Raw genomic sequence first — 27,205 nt, forward strand, 5'->3', positions numbered from 1 at the left:
TAAATGGTTCAGTCTTTTGAAATTTTTGTATAAGTTGATTTTATCTATCACTGCTATATATTTGCATTTGTGATGGGGTGGGGAGAAGGGAGTTCCTTCATGAACTTATTCCAGTGTCCTGAGCAGAAATACTTAAATTATTACTTTAGAAATAGAACTCCTTGGTGTTCTTGAGGCTTACTGAAAGAGGAGACTACTGTTAGGACACCAGTCAGGGTTACTTGAACAGAATCAGAGTAGAGGAAAGGAGATAGGTTTGACAGATTGGATAGGTGGCAGGGCTCATTATCATGCTAAGGGAATATAGGAGAAACCAGTTGTGCAGCAGGAAAGCAATGGGGTGAAGTATTTTATCAAGTTTTGAATGTGGTGAGATTGAGAAGATTTTTGTGACAGCTAGTTAAAAATAGAAAGCATTTGGGGGTGAAAGAAATACAGGCTGTACATCTTTATCTTAGTATCGCTGGTGTATCTATATAGATGTGAATGATATTACTTGGAGAGTAGAGACCAAGAAAAAAGGCTCTGATGATAGAACTCAGGCCCATCATCATTTATAGGCGGTAAGCAAAGGGAGAGAAATCAGCAAACCAGACTAAGAGGAAGTGTTGGGGGGAAGCAGAAAGATGAAAAGAGAAGGCTGAAGCAGAGTGATGTTTCCCAAATTAAAGAATTATGGTGTCAAGATCTGCAGAGAGTCAAAAAGTGGACTGAGTGTCCATTGGAGATGTAGTAGTAGCCAGATTATAGGAGGTTGGAGATGAGGGTAAAGAGGGAGAGGTCTACAGTTGAAGAGTAATCAGGGGAGAAGTATTTATGTTTTGCTTTTCTTTTTCTTTTTTTTTGCTTTCTAGGTTGAGGAATACTTAGGCAGAGAGTCCTGTATAGTCAGATTTTTTATTTGGTTGCACTGATTTGGTCTAACAGTCATTCTTTTTCCATAAACTACCATGATTTTCATTTTTGGAGCACTTTAAGACTACTCTTTGATTTTACTTTTTTGTATAACTTAAATAATACTTCGTTAGTTCTTAAGGTTATCCTAAGCCATTTTTAAAGCTCAGTATTTGGTAATAATAATAATTATTCAGTGGACAGCTAAGATGGTATAAAAATAAAACATTAGTAATATCACCAGTTTTTTCTTCATTTTATTTTTTATTCTTACCTATTTGGGGAAGGTTTTTTTGTTTTAAGTCCACAAACCCAGTAAGTCTTTCAGAGACTAAACAGGTGCTTTCTGATGCTCAGCAGGTACTTAAAGAAGGGTCTCAAGTTACCTGGTATATGATACAACCATTTATAAATGCTGTGAAGTTTTACAGTTAATTAAGTAGTATTTTGTAATGGATTATCCAGCTTTATTAATTTATTTTTTAAATTGGCACAGTTTGGCACTGTGACAGTAATGCACTTAGTGTTCTAAAATTGGTAATGCAGCTCCTTAAACACTTACTTCCAAGGGTAGGGATAGCCATAGACTTAGATGGCAGCCTACTCACTATGTTAGTGAAGAGCCTCATGGTTTCTGCTTACCTAAAAATAGCATCTCCACTGACAGTCTCACTTTCCTAAACCTAAGCTGAAATTTTACTATTAGTGGGTTTTTTTTAAACAGGTTAATATAAATACATCTGTTACTAGTTGTTCCATATAAGAGAGTATAGGGCTTGTATTTTAAATAACTTGACCAAGGTCCCGTAGTTAGTAGTGGAGCTGGGATTTAAATCATGTCAGTCTGGCTCTATCCTGTATTCTTAACAATTCTCTATATTATCTTTAAAGGTAAAAAGTAGGAGCATTTTCCTTGCCTTCTATCTCCTCAATCTCTCTCTTCTCTCTGGTATTTTTTTTCTAGGATCCTTCATCATTTTCTGTCTCCTCTTCATACATTTGTAAAATAGAGAAAGCATAAAAATAATTGGTTTGATTGTAGATAGGTTCTCTAAACAAGAATGGAAATAAAGTATTGCAATCAGTGTCAAAGAGTAAAAGACGTTTTTTAATTGAGAAATGAAAACTCAGATTGACTTCACAGCCCACTCAGAATAAAGATATAAACCAGTCACTTCTCTACATGAAGAGCTGGCTAAAAAGGACAAATAGCTAAAAGAAAGTCACAATATGAAGAATTTTTAAATGTTAAAAGAAATTTTTAAAAGTCTAAAGAAGATAGGGTTGAACAGAGATCAGTATTTATGCTGTATGTCTGTGACAGTAAGGCATATGCTCATTCATGAAGCTTTTATGAATGCTAATTTTTCCTTAAAATAGAGTTGTAGAAAGAGAGACTGAGAACATCAATGTAATATATGCTTCAGTATTTCATTTAAGGTTAATGTTCAAGGCATGGTTATCAGCAAGTATATAACTCTTGAGACCATAAGATGAAAATCCATTTTGTTTTTTTATATCTCTTATATATAGCCAGACCCCTGGAACCACAGTCATTGTTGACAATGCACATTAATTCTGTAATTATTTATTATAATTGCAGATTTATCTAAGTGGATTTCTTCCAAAGCAAGATGCAGACCACTCTTTTACAAGTCTTTCAACCCCAGAAAGGAGTTTTATCTTTATAAACAGTCGACCAATACATCAAAAAGACATATTAAAGGTAATCTACTTTGGGAAAAAAATATTGCTTGGAATCAGAAATGAAAACTAGCTCTGTCATTTGTCAGCTTATTATGAGGACTACTTCTAAGGATTTGCTCTAAAATATAAGGAAAAGAAAAAGAGATACAGTAATATTTTTTAAGCATTGTGCTAGGTGTCTTACATAGGACTTCACAACAATTCTGTGATGAACTGTTATCCTTATTTATAGTGAAGAAACTGAAATGTTAGTGACTTTTGTAGCCCACTGTAGCCAGGAAGTAACAGAGTTTGGATTTGAAGCCTGGATTTTGATAACATCCATGACACTATGATCTTTTAACCATGAGGCCAGTTACATTGAATATTTGTACTTCCTAATGAATATACTTGTATTTCATGCAAGTTCAAGGGCTCTAAATGAGTATTACCATTTAGATACTGCTTTTCCTAACAAGAAGTTACATCCACTCAGTTTCTCAGCTGACTATACTTCTTTTGGTTGTATTTAAGGATGGCAATACTATCCTTATATACATGGTATTTTTATTTCTAGCTAATCCGACATTATTACAATCTGAAGTGCCTAAAGGAATCCACTCGTTTGTATCCCATTTTCTTTCTGAAAATTGATGTTCCTACAGCTGATGTGGATGTAAATTTAACACCAGATAAAAGTCAAGTATTATTACAGAATAAGGTAATTTTGGATAATTTTTTAAAATTTATGTTATTTATAATCTTATGCAGCTCTAACCATTTTCATGTGTGAGAGTTTTTATGTATTTTTAAATATTTTAAATCTAACTTATTTATTATTTTTATAATTTTCTGTAACATTTGTTAATTTATATTTTTAGGAATCTGTTTTAATTGCTCTTGAAAATCTGATGACGACTTGTTACGGATCACTACCTGGTACAAATGAAAATAATAAAACAGATGTTTCCTCAGCTGACATGGTTGTTAGTAATACAACAGAAACAGATGTGCTTTTTAATAAGATGGAATCATCTGGAAATAATTATCCAAATGTTGATACTTCAGCCATTCCTTTCCAAAATGACGTGCATAATGATAAATCTGGGAAAAACACTAATTATTGTTTAAGTCATCAGCTACATGTTGATGACCATTATGATGATCATTTTAATAGTGAAAATTCTAACATTGATAAGAACACTAGAAATACATTTCAGGAGATCCCAGTGAATAATTTATCATGTGAGGATGCTCAGAAGGAATGTAGTGAAATTTGTTTTGTAGATTCTGTTAAGCACACCCAATCAGAAAATGGCAATAAAAGCAATAGAGATGAGAGTGGGAACAATAAGGAAGCAGCAGGTCCTGAGAAGTCTTTGGAAATCTGTGCAGATGACTGGAGCAAGGGAAATACACTTAAAAATTCAATGGGAGAAAACATTGAACCCGTGAAAATTTTAGTGCCTCAAGAAAGTTCAGCGTGTAAATTAAGTAATAATACTTCTCCAAGCCCTGAACAAAAGAATCTCAGTGAAGGTTCCTGTAACAAAAAATCAAATGTGGTAGACAACAAATCTGGACAGCTTACAGCTTATGATTTAATTAGCAATCGAGTAATCAAGAAACCCATGTCAGCAAGTGCCCTTTTTGTTCAAGATCATCGTGCTCAGTTTCTCACAGAAAAGCTGGAGGATGCAACAGTACAAACTGAAGAACTGTGGAAGACATTGAGTGAAGAGGAAAAACTGAAGTAAGTTTCCAGAGCTTGCATGTGACCTGATGCTGAGATATTTCCATTCTATATGACTCACTGGGTTAAAAAAAAAAAAATTAAACTTCTTATTTATGGAAAAGCAGAATGGAAAATACCTTTTGGTTTGGCTAGAGTACCTATTTTGGCATCACTTTTTTAAATTTAGAGGTTTTTAGTTTTTTGTTTTGTTTTTTGTTTTTGGTACAAGCCTTAACTACTGTCTTATTATTGAAATTTGAAGTTCAAGGTTTTCCATTCTTCTTAATTTAAAACTACTGTTTTCTTCTGTTTCTTATTTTATCTTAAACAATCTTTCTATGACAGGATTTTCTCTTTTTAAAGCTTATGCATTAAAACAGCTATAGCAGTGGCGGTTTTAAGAAATATCTTGACCATTCCCCTTTTTAAATTGGTCTTCAAAATATGTAACACAGTATAAAAATTACAATATTTTTGCAGATTCGGTTTAGTGCGGTTAATGCTATCCCTCTTCAGTATAACTCAAGGATTCCTTCTAAAATCTTTTATTTATTCGTTGGCAACTAATAAACTATGGTGAGTTTTTTGGTAGGTAAATAGGTGGTTTGATCTGTCTTTGATTAAAATAACTACATATTACGTGCCATCTTTAGATCAGATGATCTAAATAAATATCATAAAATAATATGATGAGTGTTTATAGTTGACTGAGGGCACTTACTATAAATACAAAGTACTAGGTCTTAAGTGATCTAGCCCACCAGAAAATGAAAGAGTGGAATTATACTTCCAATTATGTATTCTTATTTGGGGCATATCAATATTACATGAAACATCTGGAAAACAATTTAAATGCAACTTACCATTTAGATTGACAAATTACGTGGATACTAGATCAGTTTTTTGTTTTGTTTTTTTTACTTTTTCATTAACTTATTCAATCTTACACACCCTCAATTTAAAAGAATAATCATTAACACCAGTAGGCAAAGCCTCCATAAATTATCTTCTCTCTTTACTTTTTATTTATTTTTTCTTTCTTTTTTGGTGGGGATGGTTGTATTTTTCTTTTCCCAGACATACACAAAAATAGACTAAGCAGACAATGAACCCATACCTTGTTTCACGAACCATCATCTTGTGGTCAGTTTCATCTGTACCTCTATGCACTTCACTTTTCCTTTTTACCATTATTATTCTGAAGCACATCCTAGGATAGTATCATATATTTCATAAACATTTTAGCATGTATAATAAGATACTCTTATTTTAAATATAGCCCTACTACAGTCATGATAATTTTTAAAACAAGAATTGCTTAATATCCTCAAATATTCAGTGTTTGGATTTCTGATTACTTCATAAATATCAAATTTTTAAGTTTGTTTATTTAAATCAGGCTGCAAATAAGGTTCACACATTGTGATTGTCTTTAGTTTTATCTAAGTGATACAGGCACTTTAAAGATCAGTGCATTTAACTTTTAGTACAGCAGGCCCACAAAAGTTGAATTGCATTGACCAGCAGAGAGATGATGAGTTGAGTATTATCTGAGAATAGGGAAAAAAAGGCATAGATGCTTCCCTTTCCTGGAAGGTAGTGACAGTATAACAGCTTAGAATAGCCATTCCCTTACAACCCAACAGCAGGTATTATTCCTGTTGACTTTTGGGGAGTGTGTGTCACCATTGTTTCTTTTTGTAGGCCTCAAGGTAGAAGATTATGGTTAATAGAACTCATCTAAAAATATGTTTATCATCAGACAGTATTCTCGAATCCAGTATCTTCTCTGTCTTACTGCCATCAGGTAGACAAAAGAGGCAGTGTTGGTCAAGAGCAGACCTCTGGAACTACACCAGGTTTTAATTTGAGTTTCTTTCTCTGCTGACTTTTTCTAAAAATGTGTGGGCAGTATCTCTTGGGTTGTTGGAAGGATTAAATAAGATTTTGTGTGTTAAAGAAAAATGGCACATAGTAAATAATTGTTCATGATCTTACTCAGTTTTTAACCTGTGAACAGAAAACTTGTTACTGACAATATTTTTCACTTGCTTAATCAAGATTAATTTGGAGGCCAGAAATAGAAGAAAATACAGGTATTTTGGAATCAGAGAGCTACAGTGTGTCACAAAATGTTGTGTTAGAATCTTCCAGGGCCAGGGGTTTTGGGACCATGAGGGCTGTGTCCAAAATTATGATTAGTGAGAAAGTAGAGCAAAAATGAGATCACACTCAGCAATCACAGTAACTACCACTTTTTTGTAGTATTTACTTTGGAATTCTTTGCGTGATCCTAAATTCTGTAAGAAGTGCTAAGGGATATCAGAGTAGACTCCTCTTCTATGGATAAGAGACTTCTATGGACTTTCCATCTATCCTCCCTTCATTTTTTGTCCTATTCCTTCTGTTTCTTTCCCTTCTTCTTCTCTTCCTCCTTTCCCTTCCCTTCTTTTTCTTATTGTTTCTTTCCCTTACTTCTTCCTTCTCTTCCTCCTTTCCCTTTTCCCTTCCTTTTCCCTTCTCCTTTTCTTCTTCCTCCTTCCCTCCTTTCCTTCCTGTCTTCAGTTAGAGTATTTATTAAAGACATTCTGCATACAAGGACCTATGTACTCTAGCTAATCATTTCAGATACAGTGATAAATAAAATATACTTTCTCCTAAATGATGCAGTATAGTGAGGAAGACACAAACTAACAGTAATCATAGAAGACAATGAGTTTTAAAATAAACACAAGGAGTTATGAAAATACTTAGCAGTTGGACTTAATGTCATCTACGAGACAGGAAATGAATGATTCCCTGAATAGAAATTAATCAGAAAGGTGTAGGGAATTTTCTAGATAAAATGGTACATAAGGCTCAGAAGCTAGAAGGAAAGTAGTGTTATTGAGGAAATAAAAGATGCCACTTTGACAAGAACAGAATATGAGAGAGTATAGTAAAGTAAGTGGAGGGAAGGCAGGCCAGATTATGGAAGGTTCTGTAAGCCATAACAGAGTTTGATAAGGTCTAGGATCAGGGTTTTTCTGCTGAGAGCATAGGACAGACTTTGGAGTAGGGGTACTTCATTTTTTAGTTCTTCCTTTCTGGATATATTTTCCTTTGCTTTCTTTTCCTTTCCTTTCTTCTCCTTTCATTTCTAAATATGAATTAGAAACCATATTTAGACCATGTGCCCTGTCACTGGGGTTTCAGTCAATTGATGTTAATTTGAACTTTTCATTTATAGTAACTATGAACATATTTTTACCTAAAATAAAAAATAATATTTAGTTGGAGTATTGAAGATGATATACATAATTACAGGTAACCTGTAGTTACAAAAACATTTGAATTGATTACTGGTCAAATCAGAATTAATATTTTCCATTCAGGTTACTGAATCCCTTAATGACAGTAAGTCAAAGGTAGCAGCTGTTTTTACTTAACATTTACTTAATATTCCTTTGGACATAGCTTTTTATATTTCCCAAGGAACTAATTAAATTGACTTCTTGAGTAAATCACAAGATTAGTACCATATGTGAAAATTTGCACATTATAATTAATTACAAATGGTGACCTTCATCTTGAACTCATTTTTCACTGTAAGGGAAAAATCTTGCATTCGAATATCCAAGAGCTAAAAATACTTATTTTTATAGTACTTATTGAAAATAAACTGTCAAAAATTGTGTGTTTTGTATAGCTAATCCAGAACTTCAGATTCTAAGTAGAAGTAGGAGAAAATTAGGTACAAAATTTTATGAGTATAGCCTGGTAAGTAACCAGAGATAATTTTTTTTTAATCTAGTTTACAGCGAAACAAGGTCTTTCTTAACTTCCTATCCAGCTAACATTCCTGCATTTAACAAACATGTACTGAGTACAAACTGCACGATATGTTGTAGTCTCTTATCTCTTAGTCTCACCTTTAACATTTAATATAGTTCTCCCAAAATATCATTACTTGCTAACACATATCTAAATTTCTCCTTTAAAATGTTTCATGTATATTACCTACAATAGAACTTAGTTTCTTAAGAGTTACTTAAGATTAGAAATAATGTTAATTTTCCAGTCTCAAATTTAAAACTGCATTTAAAATTTTTTTAGTAAAGTTGCTTAAATAATTACCAACCTGTAGTCAGTCATGTTCCCCCATTCATTATAAGATGTATTTCTTGATAGAAAATGATAGCAAACATTTGTAATCCTTTACTGTGGTGCCAAGCATTACTTTGTAAGTACTCGACACATTGTAACTCATTTTATTGCTCACATCAAAACTGTAAAGTAGATGTAGGTTAATTATATATTACAGGCAATTATCCTGAGGCACAGAAAAATTAAATAATTTGCGTAGGTTTACAGAGCTACCAAGTGGCAGAACCAGACCAGAGAGTCTGTCTCCAGGGTCTGTGCTCTTGACTATTACACTTTGCTGGACACCAAAGTTCAGTTTGGTCTGGGTATGCATTAGAATCACCTATGGAGCCTTTTTTTTTTTTTTTTTTAAATATGGAACGCTTCACGAATTTGCGTGTCATCCTTGCGCAGGGGCCATGCTAATCTTCTCTGTATAGTTCCAATTTTAGTATATGTGCTGCCGAAGCAAGCACCCATGGAGCCTTTTAAAAACAGTGCTGTTCAACCTCAACCTAGGCCTGGACAATTAGAAAATCTGAGAGTAGGACTCTGGCATCTCATTTTTTTAGGAAAGGGTTATATAATCACAATGTTAGGCTGCCTTTGATTTGCTCTAGAAGTTTCATTTTATTCCTGCTATCATTAACCACCCCCCCCCCCGCCAAAAAAAAAGATCTCTAGACATTTTACCCAGTATAATTTTAAAATATTCATTATCTTGTACCTTTGAAATGAACTAAATTAAATGGTTTGGATGTGTTGAGTTTATTTGAATTTATTTTTTCACTGATGACTCTAAAATGAGAAACAAATAGCAACTGAAAAAATTAATATTTAAGTATGAATCATTATAAATTTAATCATAAAATTTTTATTTTGCATGCTATCATAGTGACTTTTAATTTTACTAGTATCTATTTAGTACATGGAGTATTAAAGTGTATGCATTTTCTTACATAGTGCTCAGGGAATTGTTTATTCCATGTTGATATTACAGTAAATGTGTAAGGAACTCTTCAGATGTAGAATTGACTATTTTATTTAGTTACATCTTTAAAAAAATTGTTTTAATGTTTATTTTATATTTTGAGAGAGAGAGAGCATGAGCAGGGGAGGAGGGACACAGAGAGCAGGAGACACAGAATCTGAAACAGGCTCCAGGCTCTGAGCTGTCAGCCCAGAGCACAACATGGGGCTTGACACAAACCATGAAATCATGACCTGAGCCGAAGGTGGATGCTTAACCAACTGAGCCACCCAGGCACCCCCTAAAAAAAACTTTTTTTAGAGAGTAAGAGAGAGAGAGAGAGGGAGAACAACGAGGAGGGGGGCAGAGGGAGAGACAGACAGACAGAATCTTAAGTAGGCTCCATGGTCAGCGCAGAGCCTGATGGAAGACTTGTACCGGCGACCCTGCGATCATGACCTGAGCCAAGATCAGGTGTCAGACGTTCAATTGACTGAGCCACCCAGAAGCCCTGAGAATCATATTAGAAGATCCTTTTTCTTTTTTACCTACATAGTTACCATTTTTGGGGGCTCATCATTTTTTCCTATAGATCAGAATTTCTATCTGGTATCAGCCCTTAACAGTGCAATTATTGTTGGCAAAAGATTCTAAGCTTTTATCTGAAAATGTTTGTATCATCTTCATTTCGAAAGACCTTTGGCTTTGTAGCATTGAAATCTGTGTTCTGTTGGCACTTAAAAGATGTTATTCACTGTCATTTGGCTTTACATTGCTTCTGATGAGAATTTATATCCCATCTTTTGTGGTATTCTTTTTTGTATTGTCTTTTTTTCCCCCTCTCAGTGCTTTCAGAATTTTGTGTTTATCTTTGGTTCTGAGCAATTTCATTTTCATATGCCTAGCTGTGGACTTTGTATTTATTCTGCTTGGGGTTCACTGACCTTTTTGGATCTGTAAAAGGTTTCATTTATATAAATTACAACATCCATGCTATAATTTCTTCAATTTTTTTTCCCTCACTATTACGGTTTTTATCTGGGACTCCCAATTACATATATGTGAGGTTGTTGTGCCATAGGCCACTGAGATTTTTTTTTTTTTTAATCTTCATTATTTCTTTCCATTGTTCAGATTGGATCATTTCTACTAATCTGTCTTCAAGTTTGCTAACCCTTCTTTTGCCATCCCTGATCTGCTAAGCCTACCCAGGGAATTTTTCATTTCAAATACTGTATTTTTTAGTTCTAGAATTTCCATTTCCATTTGGTTCTTTGTAACGTCCCTTCTCTGTTTAGATTCCCCTTCTTTTCTCTCATTATGATCTTCTTTTGCCCTAAGTCCTTAAATATTTATTAAAACCTATTTTTAAAAAAATTTTTTTCTTTTTTGCAAATTCCAACATCTGAGTGAATGATCTTGAGGTTGGTTTTACTGACCACTTTTTCTCTTGACTGTGACTCTCATTTTCTCGTCTTATTGCTTGAATGGTAACTTTTGATTATATAATGGACGTTGTGGGTGATCTGTTGAAGAAACTGTAGGTTTTGTTATCTTCTTCTGAAACGTATTCATGTTTTTTTCTACCAAGCATTTAAATTACTGACAGATCATGTTGAGCTTGTGGAGGCTGTTTTATATATCCTTAGAGTGTTTAAATTTCCCCCTTAATCCTAGGGCAAATCCTAGCTTCCTTAGTTCTAAGACATAATTTTTTCCTTACCCTGGCCCTACTCCAGTTTTAATTTAAAATCCAAAGTGTTTACTAAGCTATCTAATTATGTAGAATTCAAACTCGAAACTCCATTTACCCTGGAGTAAAATCTAAAATCTCTTTTTAGCTCATTTAACATTCTAGCAGTTGTTTTCCTCTGGGTTGCCACAAACGGGATTTTCTCCTTCAATTTCCATTTGTTTTGGAAGCAAGGAACTCTGTTCTGGTGATTCAAGCTAATAAGAGTGCAACTTATAATATTATGTGATATAAAAATAAATAATAAAAATCATAAAAAATTTTTTTAAAGTGCAGCTTATTTCTTGAGTTTTTGCCACTTCCCCTTAATGCTGGGGGCTGTCTTCTGTGTAACATCTGTATAAATATGGATATCTTTTTTTTTTTTTAACTTTATTTTGGGAAATAGAGAAAGCATAAGCTGGGGAGGGGCAGAGAGAGAGAATCCCAAGCAGGCTCCCCACTTGCAGAGCCCAACATGAGGCTCAAACCCCAAACCATGAGATCATGACCTGAGTCAAAGTTGGACACTTGACCAATTGAGCCACCCAGGCACCCCTGGATCTCTTTTTTCAAATGTCAAATTTATTCCAATATCTGCCTGTTTTTGGTTGCTCTTCATGCCTATTTTAAATAGTTGTTTTCTGTATTTTGTGCAGAGTTTATCATAGTTATGTATGGGAGGGTTAGTCCAATAGAAGTTCTTTCATCATTATCAGATTTAGAATACCAGATCTTTACTTTTTATAAAATTTACTTCAGATGATTAATATATTCCTGATTATGGCCTCATTAGTTATATTTTATCTTTATTCATAGATATGAAGAGAAGGCTACTAAAGATTTGGAACGATACAATAAGCAAATCAAGAGAGCCATTGAACAAGAGTCACAAATATCATTAAAAGATGGCAGAAAAAAGATAAAGCCCACCAGTGCATGGCATTTGGCACAGAAGCACAAATTGAAAACTTCATTATCGAATCAGCCAAAACTTGAAGACCTTTTTCAGTGCCAAATTGAAAAAAGAAAGAACCAAAATGTTAAAATAGTTCAGATCCCCTTTTCTATGGAAAACTTAAAAAAAAATTTTGAGAAACATAAATTTGACTTAGAAGAGAAGGACGAATTTTGCTTGATCCACAATCTCAAGTTTCCTGATGGGTGGCTAATTACATCCAAAACAGAGGTAATGTTATTAAATCCTTACAGAGTAGAAGAAGCCCTCCTATTTAAAAGACTTATTGAGAATCATAAACTTCCTGCAGAGCCACTGGAAAAGCCCATTATATTAACAGAGAGGTATGGTGAAATAATATAATTCTTTTTTTTAACTCTCAAAACATTTATCAATCCATACTAGATTAGAAATTGAAAGTAACAAGTTGGAAGTGTTTCTAGTAGGGAAAAGTTTCCTAGTAGGGAAAAGATTTATTTAAAGAAATCTTTTTAAAATTTGATTTTCTAATCTTTAATGGAATTGTTTTTAAATTACTAATTTTAGAGTATGCTAGATAGTTTACTTCTGCAATTAATAAATAACCTCAATTCTTCTGTACACAGTGACTTTCCTAAGGGTAATTTTGAAGTTAGGTTGCCATGACTCTCTTTCATTGTACACTCTTCTAACATTTTAAACATATACCAAAATTGAATTATACAATGAATGCCTTGATGAACAATTATCAAGATTTTCCCACATTTGTCTACTTATCCTTTCAAATATATATGTATGCTGTGTGTATATGTATGTGTGTTGTGTGTGTGTGTACATACATATTTTCTTTCCTAAGTATTTTTTAGACAGTTCCCACCCAAACATCTTTCAGTATCTTTCTCTTAAAAATGACTTACCTAAAGGGCTTTGGAAAGAGACAAGGGATGATCAGCTGCTTTCTTTGGCCTCTGCAAAGACATGATAACTGGCTGGAATGGTCATGCTTTGTATGTACTGCTCAAAACAGTACATAACAGGTATCCAGCATCGAGAGGAGACCAATACCCCTGTTCAGGATCCAGTCTCCCTTCTCTACTTACACTTTCTCCTTCCCCTTCTTAGCTGTATGCATGGCTGCCCAGTCAGAGAATATGTTTCCAAACTCTGTCTCTTTGAGCCCAGGTAATTGAACTGGACCATTGAGATATGAATAGACATGTTTACAAGTTCCGTGTTATTGTCTTCCAGACAAAGCCAAAAAAATATAAAAATGACTTACCTAACTACAGTTCCTATCTTTCACAATATTAATTCCTTGAAAGCGTTCTTCATGGTCTCAAAATGTATTTTTTTATAGTTTTTTTTTTTTTAATTTTTTTTAATGCTTATTTATTTTGAGAGAGAAAGACAGTGTGAGTGGGGGAGGGGCAGAGAGAGAAGGAAACAGAATCTGAAGCAGGCTCCAGGCTCCAAGCATAGAGCCCAACACAGGGCTCCAACTCACTAACTGCAAGATCGTGCCCTGAGCCGAAGTCAGACACCCAACTGACTGAGCCACCCAAACACCCCTGTTTTTTATAGTTTTTAATTTATCAAGTTTAATTTTTATCTAAACAAGGTCCAGCCATCACATTTTGTTATGTCTCTTAAATCTCTTCTAAATATCACACCATTAACTTATTGTTGATAACAGTCATTTGTTCATTAGAATATCCTGTTATCTCAGTTTGACCCTTTGCTTCTTAAGGTGGTGTTTAACTTGTTTCTCCCTCTCCCATATTTAAACAGAAGACAGCTCGAGAGGATTGAATAGATTTAAATTATCCTTTTTAGTATCACAGTTCAATAGATTGTGCTATGTGCTTTGTATTTCATCACATCAAAAGGCACTTATCACTGGGTTCAGCCATTGACAGCCTACTCTTATACCTTAAAATTCCCTATCAACCTTTCCATTTAATGGATTCATCCATTGATGATTGTTTCCTGAACTGATTTTATTATACTTTGCAAAATGGGGTATTTCCCTTTTATCCTACATGAGCAAAGTATTTTCTGTAAAAGAGACTAATAACTATTAACATTTGCCTTTTTTATATTTAATACTTCTTTTTTAGTCTGACACAGGAGAGAATCTTATGTATGATAAAGGAGATTAAAAACCTGAAATTAGAAAGATATTGAGGATTTGTTCTCTAGGACACATCACTAGGTAATTGTTTCAGAACTCCCAAGAATAAATTACAACAAAATCTTTTATACAATATATTAAAACGCTTGTGTTAAAAACCCTGCCACCAGAATAAAAAATAGGGCCAGGACACAGGAAAACATTTGTCCCAAGGCTACCTTTTTAATTAAGGCAATGGTAATCACATTCACTAAAATCCAGCATAGTATTCTTTCGTAGTAGAATCCTTTTGTAGTATTCTTTTAAGATTGGCTTAGGAAACTGTTGAAGAATTAGAAAAAGAATTAATACAGATTTGGGGTATATTAAACAGTTCAGAAATCTGATCGTACTTTCTCTTTTCTCCCCTTAAAAAGAGCTAGAGTGTATCTGAAATTTTAAACTTGATTGCTTTTCTAAATGGTATTTGTGAACTTTCATTTAAAGTTCAAAATTCATTTTGTGTGCTTGTACAAATTATATGTTTTAAAAAATATTTTCCTGTTACATTCTGTTTTTCAAAACCAAATACATTAAAAATTATTTTTGGAGGCCCATACTACCCTGAAAAAAAGCTTTCTTATTTGAACATGAACTGCAACAAAGCTGAATTCAAAATTGTTTTCACCCTTCTTATCAAATGTGACATCCCCACCACAATGAATGTAAGTTTTTCATAACTGTGTCAAAGACAGGGTAGTTATGGGCTGGGCTTAGTTTTCTCACTATGGTTCTTTTTTTTTTTTTTTTTTTATGTTTATTTTTTGAGAGCGAGAGAGAGAGAGAGCCAGAGCTCGAGCAGGGGAGGGGCAGAGAGAGAGGGAGACACAGAATCCAAAGCAGGCTCCAGGCTCTGAGCTGTCAGCACAGAGCCTAACACGGGGCTCAGACCCAGGAGCTGTGAGATCATGACCTGAGCCGAAGTCAGCTGCTCAACCGACTGAGCCACCCAGGCACCCCTCTCACTATGGTTGTAATGCAGGAATGGAGTAATTTAGATTTCTATAAATAAAAAATAAGAGCTCAATAATAGCAATAACAATGGCTAATGTTTGTTGAGGACTTATAAGAGCTTTACTAAACCCTTTGATTTTCACAACAACCTTATGATACAATAATATAGCTATGGCATTATTTATAAAGTTTTCAATTATATGATTTGAGAGAGCACAGTTTTTGATTTCACATTTAGTTTGTCATGTTCTGAAAGATAGAAACTGTCTTTTATGACTAGTCTTCCTCCTTTCTGTTCACTGTATACAGTAGGTCTTCTAAAGATACAGAAATGTAAAAAAATAAAGTTTCTTACAGGGTTAGGGGTTAGTTATATCTTTGTATTTTGGTTACTGATGATTTTTAGAGGGCCCTTGGGTTAACTTTTTCCCATAAATCCTCTTATTTAATTTTACATATTTAATAAGTTAAAAGACCATTAATTTCTTTTTCAGTCTTTTTAATGGATCTCATTACTTAGAGATTTTATGTAAAATGACCACAGATGATCAGAGACACAGTGGATCAACTTACCTGTCTGATCCTCGTCTTACAGCAAATGGTTTCAAGATAAAATTAATACCAGGTATGATAATGTGATTTAATATTTCCTGACTTGGAAATAAGTCTTGTTCCAGAAGTTACATTTGAGTTTCATAATGTACATATCATGGTATATTTTTATTTCATGAAAAGTACAGCATCAGCTATGTATGTAAAAAGTCATATTTCAAAAAGGTCACTTCTGTTGGAAACAAGCAACCTTGGCATCTCTTTCAGTATATTACCTGGCATTTGTGTTTTCATAACTAATTGAGTAGTTTCATTGTAATGTTTGACCTCTTTTGTCACAAAATGCAAACTGCCTACTTTGTTTAAATTATTTAACACTCCTTTAGATGGGAAAGATATACATAGTATATTGGAAAGGTCTAACAAAAGTGGACCTTACAAAAGTGTAATGTTTGACCTCTTTTGTCACAAAATGCAAACTGCCTACTTTGTTTAAATTATTTAATACTCCTTTAGATGGGAAAGATATACATAGTATATTGGAAAGGTCTAACAAAAGTGGACCTCTCTTACCTTTTTAAAAGGATTTTTACTTGTTTTGCCAGTTGGGTTTGTAACATCAGCAATCTTACTATTTGGAGAGTGAGTGATTTGATTCCATTGCTTTGCTAAAAAGACTGTGATAAAACTATTTACTTTGTATGGCAATTCACTGGGTGGAGAGAAAAGTAAATCCTTCTGGCTAGGAGACTTCAGTTTTCCTGGTTGGCCCTTTCTCTCTTCTTTCATAGCTTCCATATTTAACTCTTTTCTGCCCTAACTTCCTATGTTGGTCTTGTCCTACTACTTTCCCTTCATCTGGTATCAGAGGTGCTGCGTAGAGTCATACCACTGCCCCCTCTCCTGTTTGTCCCTAAAGCTGTCATGACCAAGGTGTAGAAAAATAAAGTTCAACCAAAACAGTGTTGAAAATTTTTACAGGAATGTTTTACTGAGACATAAAAAGAAAATAAGTAAAAACAATGTACAAAACTATGAAATTAGATATATACAGAAAATGTTTTGGTGCAACAAACTTTAACTTCATTGACTTTTGCAGTTTTAGGAACACCTACCGTGAAATTTCTTACCTTCTACCTCAGTCTGGATATTTAGATTTGGAGTGAAAAGCTAGTCCAAATCTCAACTCTGCCATTTAAAGGGTTTTCTTGGGAAAGTCATTTGGCCTCAATATTTTCTCATTATAACAACTAATAATTATTGAATAATTATAATGTACAGGGCACGATTCTAAATATAAACGTATTAATTTAATCTTCCTAATAGCCCTATGAAGTATGTTCTATTGCTGTCTCCATTTTATAGATGGAAAAATCAAGGCACAACGAAGTTTGCTTAAGGATACACGGTTAGTGGTAGAACAAGGATTTAAACCCAAGCATCTTTATAGGCTACCTTTTAACTAATTTATTATATTGCTTCTTTTAAAGTGGAGATATTGGGGCGCCTGGGTGGCTCAGTCGGTTAAGCATCCGACTTCAGCTCAGGTCACGATCTCGCGGTCTGCGAGTTCAAGCCCCGCGTCCGTCCCTGGGCTGATGGCTCAGAGCCTGGAGCCTGCTTCCGATTCTGTGTCTCCCTCTCTCTCTGCCCCTCCCCCGTTCATGCTCTGTCTCTCTCTGTCTCAAGAATGAATAAAAATGTTAAAAAAATAAATAAAGTGGAGATATTTACTTTATAAAGTAGTTAGCACTTAACTAGGTACTTACAGAAATCAATACGCATAGTATTTGACAGTGGTAGGTGTTTGAATATTCTCTTTTCTTCCCATCTTCCAGTACCCCTTTCTGAAAGGACTTGTCCTCATTTCTTTTAGTCATAGAAATCTTTCTTCCTTGGGACCCCTAACATCTTTTTAATTTATTTGAAGTGTGAAGCTAGGGGTGTGTGTATGTATATATGTAGTTAAATATTTTTTTCTTAATCTATTTTTCTGATTAACAATGTGGTATTGCTGGCAGGTGCCATTTTTTTTTTTTTTTCATGAAAGATGTTATCACAGCAATTTTTTTTTTTTTTTTTTTTTTTTTGCATTTCTCATCCCTGAATGCAGCCAAATCAACACCAAACACCAAGCCATCTTGCACACCTATAAAACTGATTTGAGGATTAACACAGCAATCTGCACAACTTGAACCACAGAATTCCGCAGGTTCACAGCAATTTTTTTTTAAGTTAGGATAGCTAACTTTTTATTTTTTTATTTTTGAGTTACCCAGTAAGTTTCTATCTGACAGATGCTTTCAGCTCTTAGCTTTGTGGAAGTGTTTTTTAAGGCCTTTGGAATACCAGGTACCTTGCATGGCACCAGAGATAAAAATGAATAAGACTTATCTGCAAACTGACTTGATTTGATTAGAATTAACTTTACTTAGATTGTCATCAGCATTATTTATCTTACCAATAACAAACACATCAGATTAAAAACTCTCATGTTCTTTTCTTTTTTAAGCCCTTTTTTTCCCTTCATTAATTTTTATGTCATGTTTTCCTAAAGACCACTTTTTTTTTAGAGTTTGTTGTCTTAGACTAACTTTGGATAAACAGTTTGCCAGTTGTCAGAAAACATCGTTGAATAAAGACATTTAAAAAAGAGGAAGAATAATACATCTGGCTTTGAGGGAAGGTTCTGAATGTGACCCTAAGAATTTTGCTTGTTAATGGGAATAGCGTTTTGTTTTACATCAACAAGAATTCCATATTTTAGGAGGTGGAAACTTGTCGGGGCACCTGGGTGGCTCAGTTGGTTAAGCATCCATCTGACTCTTGATTTCAGCTCAGGTTATGATCTCACAACTCGTGGGTTTGAGTCCCAAGATGGGCTAAGTTTCCTATATCTGAATGTTTCAAATCTAGAAATTAAAATATTGCTTAATTTCCTCATCTGTTGCCAAAAACTTTATTCACATCCACAAGTAATTGTGTGAAATGTGTATTATTTTCCAGGGCAAATGTAGTAAGTATTAGACTTTTCAGTCTAATCATAGCATAAAAAGTACAGAACCAGCATAGTGAAGTCTCTTAGCTGATGTTTTTGTAATTTACTTATCTGTATATATGTGTAAAAATATGTGAACTAGAATATTCTGCTTCTTCCTCTTTGCCTACCTAAACCCTGTATCAAGTCCCATTTAAATTCCCCTTTTATTTCCCTTCATTCAACTCTTGTGTTTTATCCCTTAATGTTTAATTATAGATATTCTTCTGTTACTCTATAGTTGTTTCCAAGGAGGAACATAGGATGCCTCCTCTATTATACCACCACTGCATCTTATCCAGGTCAAGGAACTGATCTGTAACTGGAAACAGATTGGGTATAGGATCACTGACATCTCAGGATCTGAAACTCTTCAAGCTATATCACTCCTTTTTTTTTTCATCTATTGATAGCTACCACTTATCCAACATTGGACTGTCTCATTTTCTTTACTTCTAGCTAACCATGGTATGAAATTCAATATTAACAGTGTTACACAGAGCCAAAGAAGACAATCTCTGCTATTTTGCAGCATTTTAAAATGCATTCTAAAGCCAAATTTGATCCTTTGGAATTTATATTGTTATGGGTATTTTACCCCATTATATATCCAATCTAGTTTTTAGTTTTATTTTAATCACTAAATTAAAGTAGTTTAATAAATAATGTCAGCTTTAAATATTGTTTCACTAAAATATTTTAAAACATTTAAAACATTAGTATTTCATTTTCTCAAGTTAGTGATATATTAATAAGTTAGTATAGTGGTAATCATTTGTAATATATAAGTGTATCAAGTCAATACTTTGTAAACCATAAATTTGTATAGTGTTTATCAATTATATCTCAATAAAGTTGGAAAAAATAAATTACTATGAATATTTTTATAATTAAGTTAAAATAGTCACAGAGATAATTCAGGCCTTTAAGCTAGATATTAACCTAATAGAATAGAATTTGAACAGCAACAGTTGTTAAAACACTTAAATCAATTTTATTTTAATAAATATCATGGGACTCCATTTTCTCTCCAAAGTAGGAAGTGTTCTACACAAATGGAGAGAACAGAAGTGCAATAACAGAGATACAAAGCACATGTGGTGTCTATGAGCACTTATGACTTAATGTGAAATCCTATGGGAAATTATCATTTGTTCTCCAACTAAGGAACAAAACTTTGTCCTGACTATATTAAATTCTAAGGAAGGTTCACTAAATGTTTTCACAGTGATTTTGTTTTTAATAGGCATTTTCTGGAATATAATTCAAACAAAACTAACTATATCTACATGTGGTTTTATTTATTTTTCTTTTAGGTGTTTCCATTGCTGAAGACTACTTGGAAATAGAAGAAATGGCTAATTGTCTCCCATTCTATGGAGTGATGGACTTAAAAGAAATTCTTAATGCCATATTAAACAAAAATGCAAAGGAAGTTTATGAATGTAGACCTCGTAAAGTGATAAGTTATTTGGAGGTATGCATTATTAGATTATGTAGGTTGTTTAGGTTTTAAGATACTTAACTGTTTATCAATAAAATAGTAAACATTCAAAAATAGTAAAGTTTCTATTAGGTCTATTATATGTTTGCAAGAAGAAATACTACCAAAAAAAGAAAACTTCATTAAAAGTTTGACATCATAAACTGGTTGTAGTAAACTCTATCATGGATCCTTACCATAACATTATTTCCTGAGTACATATTGAGGAAGAGCCCTATGAATGACACCCTTTATAGTGATGGTTTTTCTGAGGTTTTTTGTTTGTTTGTTTTTGTTTTTTGTTTGGAGTAGTTTTTCTGATTTTTAAGAAAGGATTCAAAATTTCTCCACTTTTACACCAAATACCTGTCTATAAAGGATTTTAAGCCCTGATCTCTTCAAAAGCAAAAAGGGAGAGTAAGTGAAAGATGTAGATTATTGAATAAATGGAAATTTTAGTTTTTTAGGAATATTTACCACAAATAAGAAATAAAACAGTGGGTTAAAAAATGAATTCTAAAGTAATAGAGGATGGAAGAAGCTTATAAGGTTTTAAATGTTCAAGTATATGATAGTAGTGGGAAAACAATAGTGATTGTCTGTGTTTGAAGTTCTGTCCCTTAAGTTTGGTATTTTAAAAACAAACCTGAATGTAAATAAAATCTGTTTTCTCCCTTTTAAAAAAAAAATGGGCCATTTTTGGTTAGACTTTTACCATGGTGTGTGCCCATTGCATTCTGAGGGTCAGACTTTTGGAAAGTCCACTTTTTACCCTTTCTGAAGATTGTATTCAATAGTATTCAGTGAGTCCTTCAAGAGCTTTGCCTTGTGGAACTTCCTAGCCTATTGTGGGAGCAATTTAACACGGATAGTTTCTAATGGCTTCAAAGGAATCTTTTCTTACGAAAGAGGTAGTATAAACTTAAACGAAGGTTGAAGGAGTTGAGGGGCATGTTTTGGGTATTGAAGAACCATGTGGAAAGAAATACGATTTCAAAAATAACAAAAATGGTTGGATATTTAGATATAAATATTTTTACTAATATTATACTTCTCATTACATTGAGGCAATTGTGGATTGATTGTTAAGGAAGAGAGCCTGGGAAAAAAAGAACTTCCATAAGATCTACAGGCATATTAACATTTAAGGTCAAGCTGAATAAGATGAATCAGAAATAAAAGATAGGAGAATAAAAGAAAAACCAAACAGAGGTACATATAAAAGTTAAGGAACGAAAGAAATTTAAAAATGAGTAATTAGTATCATATTCTCTATAGGGTAATAGTTGCTAGAAGACCATCGGGTATGGCTGCTAGATAGCAGTAATAATAGAAAAATAGTCAGGAGAAGACTTGCCAATGGCCGAACAGTGGAGCAGTGGTTAAAAAGTGTAGGCTGCAAGTCACATGGTGTTAAAAAAAGAGAGATTAGCTTGTCTGTGTTTCTGTGTTGTTGATGGGAAAGACTGACATAAAAGATTAGAGAGCGGATGTTCCAAAAGAGGCAGGAAGGAAGATGGGATAAAAGATATAAGCTTTAGAAAGGAGAAACTGTTCTCTTAAGAGCAGAAGAGAGGGAAAATAAAAGTAAAAATATTTTGAGGTAAACTTGAGAGAAGTGATGTATGTGATCCATGTGGGAAAGGAGTAGGAAAAGTTATCTGCTGAGAGTGAAGAGGCTGGGGAGGCATTGGGGATTTGATTGTAGTAGAGAATATCTGAAAATAAGAGTTGTAGGTACTGTAAGAGAAGGTTGATTAGAGAAGAATAAGATGTCCAAATGGCATTGAGGACTCATAAGAGTTAACACTGGTATTGGATCCAGCCAGGACAGTTTGGAAATTTTCTAACAGTGCTTGGTACAATTTATCCAGCTGTAGCAATTAGCAAGATGAATATGTAGAACAAGGGGGTGAGTGAGCAAATTTGAACCCATAGTGTATATACAAGAAACTGTGTTATGTCCTAGAGGAATAAATATGGTTCCTAGAGGAATCTAAAGATGAATTAGGTTCTAGTAGGAATCAAAAATGAATGCAGGAAGCTGGAGATAATATCAATGTCTCACTAACTATTCAGGACCTTAAGTAGGGAAAGATAAGAAAGGTGCTGGTGAGGCAGAAAATTAAGGAGGGATTGAGGAGATTACAGGTCAAATTAAAGAAAAGAATAGGTTTAGTTAGAAAGGAATAGGATGGTTGGAAAGATAAAGGGAAGAGGGTGTGTGGTTGCAGAGAATAATATTAGGCTCACCTTCTTTGAAAAAAAAAATTTAATGTTTATTTTTGAGAGAGAGAGAAAGAGTGTGAGATGAGGAGGGGCAGAGAGAAGAGGGAGACACAGAATCCAAAGCAGGCTCCACGCTCCAAACTGCCAGCCAGACTCAGGGCTCAAACCCATGAGCCTTGAGATCATGACCTGAGCTGAAGTTGGACGCTTAATCAGCTGAGCTACCCAGGTACCCTTAGGCTCAAGTTCTTTGAAGTACAAGAATTTTTTTTTAATAAATCTTAAAATAAGCTAGCTTTGCTAATACTATTTACCCCTAAACGCTCAGTTTTTCCTATCTCAGAAAACAGCATCACCATACTGAAAATGCAAACATTATCCTTGGGTCTATATCCATCATAACTAGTCCACCAGCAAGTCTTGACTCTACCTCCTGCTCGTGTCAGGAGTCTTTAAACCTCCTTCCATCTCCACTGCTATCACCCTTGTCAAAGACTCACCAGGACTGTAGTAATTGCCTGCAAGACTGCTTCTCTTCTTGACCTGCCTCAAACCATACTTCACAGAACAGCAAAACTGATTGTTTTAAAATGTGAAGCAAATATTAGGCTCTTGCTTTAAAACCCCCTGGTTATTTCCCTGTGCATTCATCCTGTCCTAAAGGGTGATCTGGCCCCTACTTAACTCCCTTTCTTGTTTCCCTTTTCTACTTAGTAACTATGCTACACCCACAGTGACCATTCAGTTCTTTCTGTTACTTCTGCCTGAAATGCTTTTCTTACCCCATGATCTTTGCATTATTTCTTATTTAAATTGAAACTTAAATGTCACCTTGAAGAAGCTTTCCCTAACCACACAATCACTCTCTATCTTGTTGCCCAGTTTAATTTTGCACACTATTACTTACTGAAATTTTGTCTTTTTATGTTTTGTTTCTCTGCACTAGAATAGAATATAAATTTCACAAGAACAAGGATGTTGTTTGTCTTATTCTTCTCTATGTGTAGAACCTACAATAATGACTAACATAATTTGTGCTTCATGTGTAAATGAGTAATAAAAAGAATATAATCAATTTTCTGCCTTCTCTCTTGCCAGAAATAACAGGTTTTCTGCTTCAGGGTGTATCATGGTAAAATGTATGGCTTTCTCTTCACAGGGAGAAGCAGTGCGTCTTTCTAGACAGTTGCCGATGTACTTGTCAAAAGAGGACATCCAAGACATTATGTACAGAATGAAGCACGAATTTGGAAATGAAATTAAAGGGTGTGTTCATGGTCGCCCATTTTTTCATCATTTAATCCATATTCCAGAAGCTACCTAATTAAATATGTTTAAGAAATTTGTTCCTATTAAAATTGATAATAAAACGAGTCAGTTTTAAACCATCTTTGTATTATCATGTATTAAATGGTTATTTTATAAGTGAGGATTTACTGACTTGCATATTGAAAAAGGATTCAAAAACTGGAAAACTTAAATAAACTAACATTGACTGTTCATTTTATTCTGAAGAACCAGCTGTCATAATAATTATTGGTTGTAAACCCCGAACTCCAAATACCTAGTATTCTTGGGTGGTTGATTTACTAAGGGCTGTGGACTAAATCATGTCCCTAAAATTTATATGTTGAAGTCCTAACCCCTAGTGTGATGGTATTTGGAAATAGGGTCTTTTAGGAGGTAATTAGGTTTAGATGAAGTCATAAGAGTAAGGGCCCTCATGGTAGGATTAGTGCCCTTATAAGAAGAGACACCAGAGCTTTTGCTCACCCTCTCCTTTTCTCCTACCAACCCCCATGTGAAGATACAGTGAGAAGGTGGCCCTTCATGATCCAGTAATAGAGATCTCACCACAAACCATGCTGACACCTTGATCTTGGACTTCTAGCCTCTAGAACTGTGAGAAAATAAATGTTGTGCTTTTAAGCCACCAGTCTGTGGTATTTTGTTATGGCAGCCTGAGTGGACTTTTACACTGGGTCGGTCCCATGCAGAGAGAAATGACACAGACTGAGCTGGCATATCTGACAGAAGTTATCAGTGTTGTTTAAAGTATGATGGGGAGACAGGGAGTGGGAGAAAGTGAGAAAATGAAGTTTAGAGGAAAAGAAGTTTAGCTTTCAAAATCCTGCCATTTACCTCTATTTTGGGGTAACAGTTTAGAAATTGCTGTCTCTTAAATGGAAATTATTGGGTTTGGGGGTCAACATTTGTCAGAGAACATGGGAAGATCCAGAGATTTAACAAAATTTAGGTTAACGTTATTGTGTTTGTGTCCTTTCAAAAACTAGATCCCCCAGTGCACCAAAACACTTAATTTGCAAAAAGTTCGTTTTATAAAGTAAAATGTCCTATACTGGATACATTATCTCCGTATTCCATATCATCTCAAGTTTAAATTTTTTTTTTTAATTTTTAAAAAATTTTTTTTAACGTTTATGTATTTTTTTTAGACAGAGACAGAGCATGAATGGGGTGGGTCAGCGAGAGAGGGAGACACAGAATCCGAAACAGGCTCCAGGCTCCCAGCTGTCGGCACAGAGCCCGACGTGGGCCTCGAACTCACAGACCATGAGATAATGACCTGAGCCAAAGTCGGAAGCTCAACCGATTGAGCCACCCAGGTGCCCCTAAAAAACTTTTTTTTAATTTTTTTTTTTTTTTTTTTTTTTTGAGAGAGAGAGGAGACACAAAGCAGGCTCCAGGCTCTGAGCGGTCAGCACAGAGCCAGGTGCGGGGCTCCAACTCACAAACCGTAAGATCATGACCTGAGCTGAAGTCAGACGCTTAACCAATGGAGCCACCCAGGCGCCCCAAAAAGTTTTAAATTTTTTTTTAAATTATTTTTCTAAGCAAAGATCACAAAGACCTTGCCTCATGTTTTATTCTATATATATATTTTTAACCTTTTATTTATTTTTGAGACAGGAAGAGACAGAGCATGAACAGGGGAGGGTCAGAGAGAAGGAGACACAGAATCCAAAACAGGCTCCAGGCTCTGAGCTGTCAGCACAGAGCCCGACGCGGGGCTCGAACTCACAGACCACGAGATCATGACCTGAGCCGAAGTCGGCTGCTCAACCGACTGAGCCACCCAGGCGCCCCAAGAAGTTTTAAATTCTTAAGACCCTTGTGTTAAGAGGTACAAATTGTGATACCCTAGAAATCTACCTGTAGACGGTCCTTTTTTCCTGCCAGCACAGTCCTCTTACCAATAACCTAAATAGTATGTATTTTTTCCATTACCTCCTTTCAAAGTTTGGGGCCCCTCTCTAGGAGACATTTCTGGTAGTAATCTTTTTTTTTTTTAATTTTTTTAAATTTTTTAACCTTTATTGATCTTTGAGACAGAGAGCATGAACGGGGGGAGGTTCAGAGAGAGAGGGAGACACAGAATCTGAAACAGGCTCCAGGCTCTGAGCTGTTAGCACAGAGCCTGACGCAGGGCTCGAACTCACGGACTGTGAGATCATGACCTGAGCTGAAGTCGACGCTCAACCGACTGAGCCACCCAGGCGCCCCGGTAGTAATCCTTTTTAAATTTTTTTTTGTTTTTAACGTTTTATTTATTTTTGAGACAGAGAGAGGCAGAGCATGAACGGGGGAGGGGCAAAGAGAGAGGGAGACAGAATCGGAAGCAGGCTCCAGGCTCCAGAGCCATCAACCCAGAGCCCGACGCGGGGCTCGAACTCACGGACCGCGAGATCGTGACCTGAGCTGAAGTCGGACGCTTAACCGACTGAGCCACCCAGGCGCCCCAGTAATCCTTTTTGAAAACACTGGGTAAATTGAAGAAAGAGAGAAGCCTACAGAGACATAAAAGATGAAATTTGCATCATACATTTGTACCAGCAAATGTATGTAAGCAAAATTTAGTACTCATTTTGTAGCTGATAACAGTCGGTTGTTGCAAAAGGTCCTACAATGGCCTCTAAAACAAAGCTTTTTCTTTGCACTTATGGGTCATGCCCGATGAGACTAGTAGTAATGACGGCAGGTATTTATTACCTATTTGCTAGATACACTACGCACTTACCTTGTATGATCTCATTTAATCTTCACAACAAATTTAAGATTGTAAGTACTATTGAGACTCTAATCCTACCACTATTACACATCCTGCCATGAGAAATGGCCCTCAAGAGTCATTAGGGACAACAAAAACATAAGGGGTAAAATGAAAACTACAAAACATTTCCTGGCGCCGCTGTAAGGAATGCTACATCACCTTTGGGCTGCAACGCTTTCTCAGCGAGTCTGGTGGGTGGGATCGCGGTTGGTCCAGAAGAGGCCCCTTCTCTGGGCATCTTAGGAGTCTGCGGAAGCCCCGCCCCAACGCACTGCCGGGCTTCCTTCCCCATCCCCCACAAGCCCTTGCGGCTGCCGTGGCCCCACCGGACAAAATGGCGGGAGCGGGTGGCAGCGACGGCCAAGCCCTGGCTCCCAGGATGGAGGTAACGGCTGATGCATTTTGGTCAGCTGGCGCTAGGCATTACGAGCAAGGGGAGGAGATCTAGAGAGAAAGAAAAGCCCACCCCAAATTGCCCATTTTTCTCACTAGCTTGCGGTTTGGCCGGGGAGAGGGACGACCCTCAGGGAGTGAATTCTTAAAGTGCTCTTGAGACCCAAGGGCTTAGTTTAAGATCCCACCCATAGCTGGAGCGCAGAAGTGACGCCAAAGCCATGCAGAGGCGAGGC

The 27,205-nt window shown here is 35.2% G+C and overlaps 1 protein-coding gene, 1 long non-coding RNA gene and 1 other non-coding gene across 7 annotated transcripts in view; 1 reads left to right on the top strand and 2 right to left on the bottom strand.

Annotated features, from left to right (window-relative positions):
* Positions 1 to 23,892, top strand: part of PMS1 (PMS1 homolog 1, mismatch repair system component) — a 98,084-nt gene extending 74,192 nt beyond the window's left edge. For 4 of the 5 annotated variants that reach the window (XM_042949443.1, XM_042949441.1, XM_042949442.1 and 1 more), the window contains 7 exons: positions 2,498 to 2,620; positions 3,158 to 3,301; positions 3,462 to 4,333; positions 11,962 to 12,444; positions 15,698 to 15,828; positions 20,109 to 20,269; positions 23,664 to 23,892. In XM_042949443.1, coding sequence (XP_042805377.1) covers positions 2,498 to 2,620; positions 3,158 to 3,301; positions 3,462 to 4,333; positions 11,962 to 12,444; positions 15,698 to 15,828; positions 20,109 to 20,269; positions 23,664 to 23,828 — 2,079 coding nt within the window. In that variant the 3' untranslated portion in view covers positions 23,829 to 23,892. The remainder of the gene's footprint in view (positions 1 to 2,497; positions 2,621 to 3,157; positions 3,302 to 3,461; positions 4,334 to 11,961; positions 12,445 to 15,697; positions 15,829 to 20,108; positions 20,270 to 23,663) is intronic. The other variant, XM_042949444.1, reaches the window with a different exon arrangement.
* On the bottom strand, positions 1,515 to 26,889 carry LOC122226395. Its single transcript, XR_006205609.1, has 3 exons — positions 26,736 to 26,889; positions 5,433 to 5,525; positions 1,515 to 1,945 (listed from the first exon to the last, which is right to left on the bottom strand). It is a non-coding gene; the product is annotated as an uncharacterized LOC122226395 (long non-coding RNA).
* On the bottom strand, positions 8,810 to 8,916 carry LOC122228912. The gene has a single exon (XR_006206799.1). It is a non-coding gene; the product is annotated as a U6 spliceosomal RNA (small nuclear RNA).
* Positions 26,890 to 27,205: the final 316 nt, after the last annotated feature.

This window comes from Panthera leo, chromosome C1 (assembly GCF_018350215.1).
Source record: "Panthera leo isolate Ple1 chromosome C1, P.leo_Ple1_pat1.1, whole genome shotgun sequence".
In the NCBI taxonomy this organism is placed as follows: Eukaryota; Metazoa; Chordata; class Mammalia; order Carnivora; family Felidae; genus Panthera; species Panthera leo.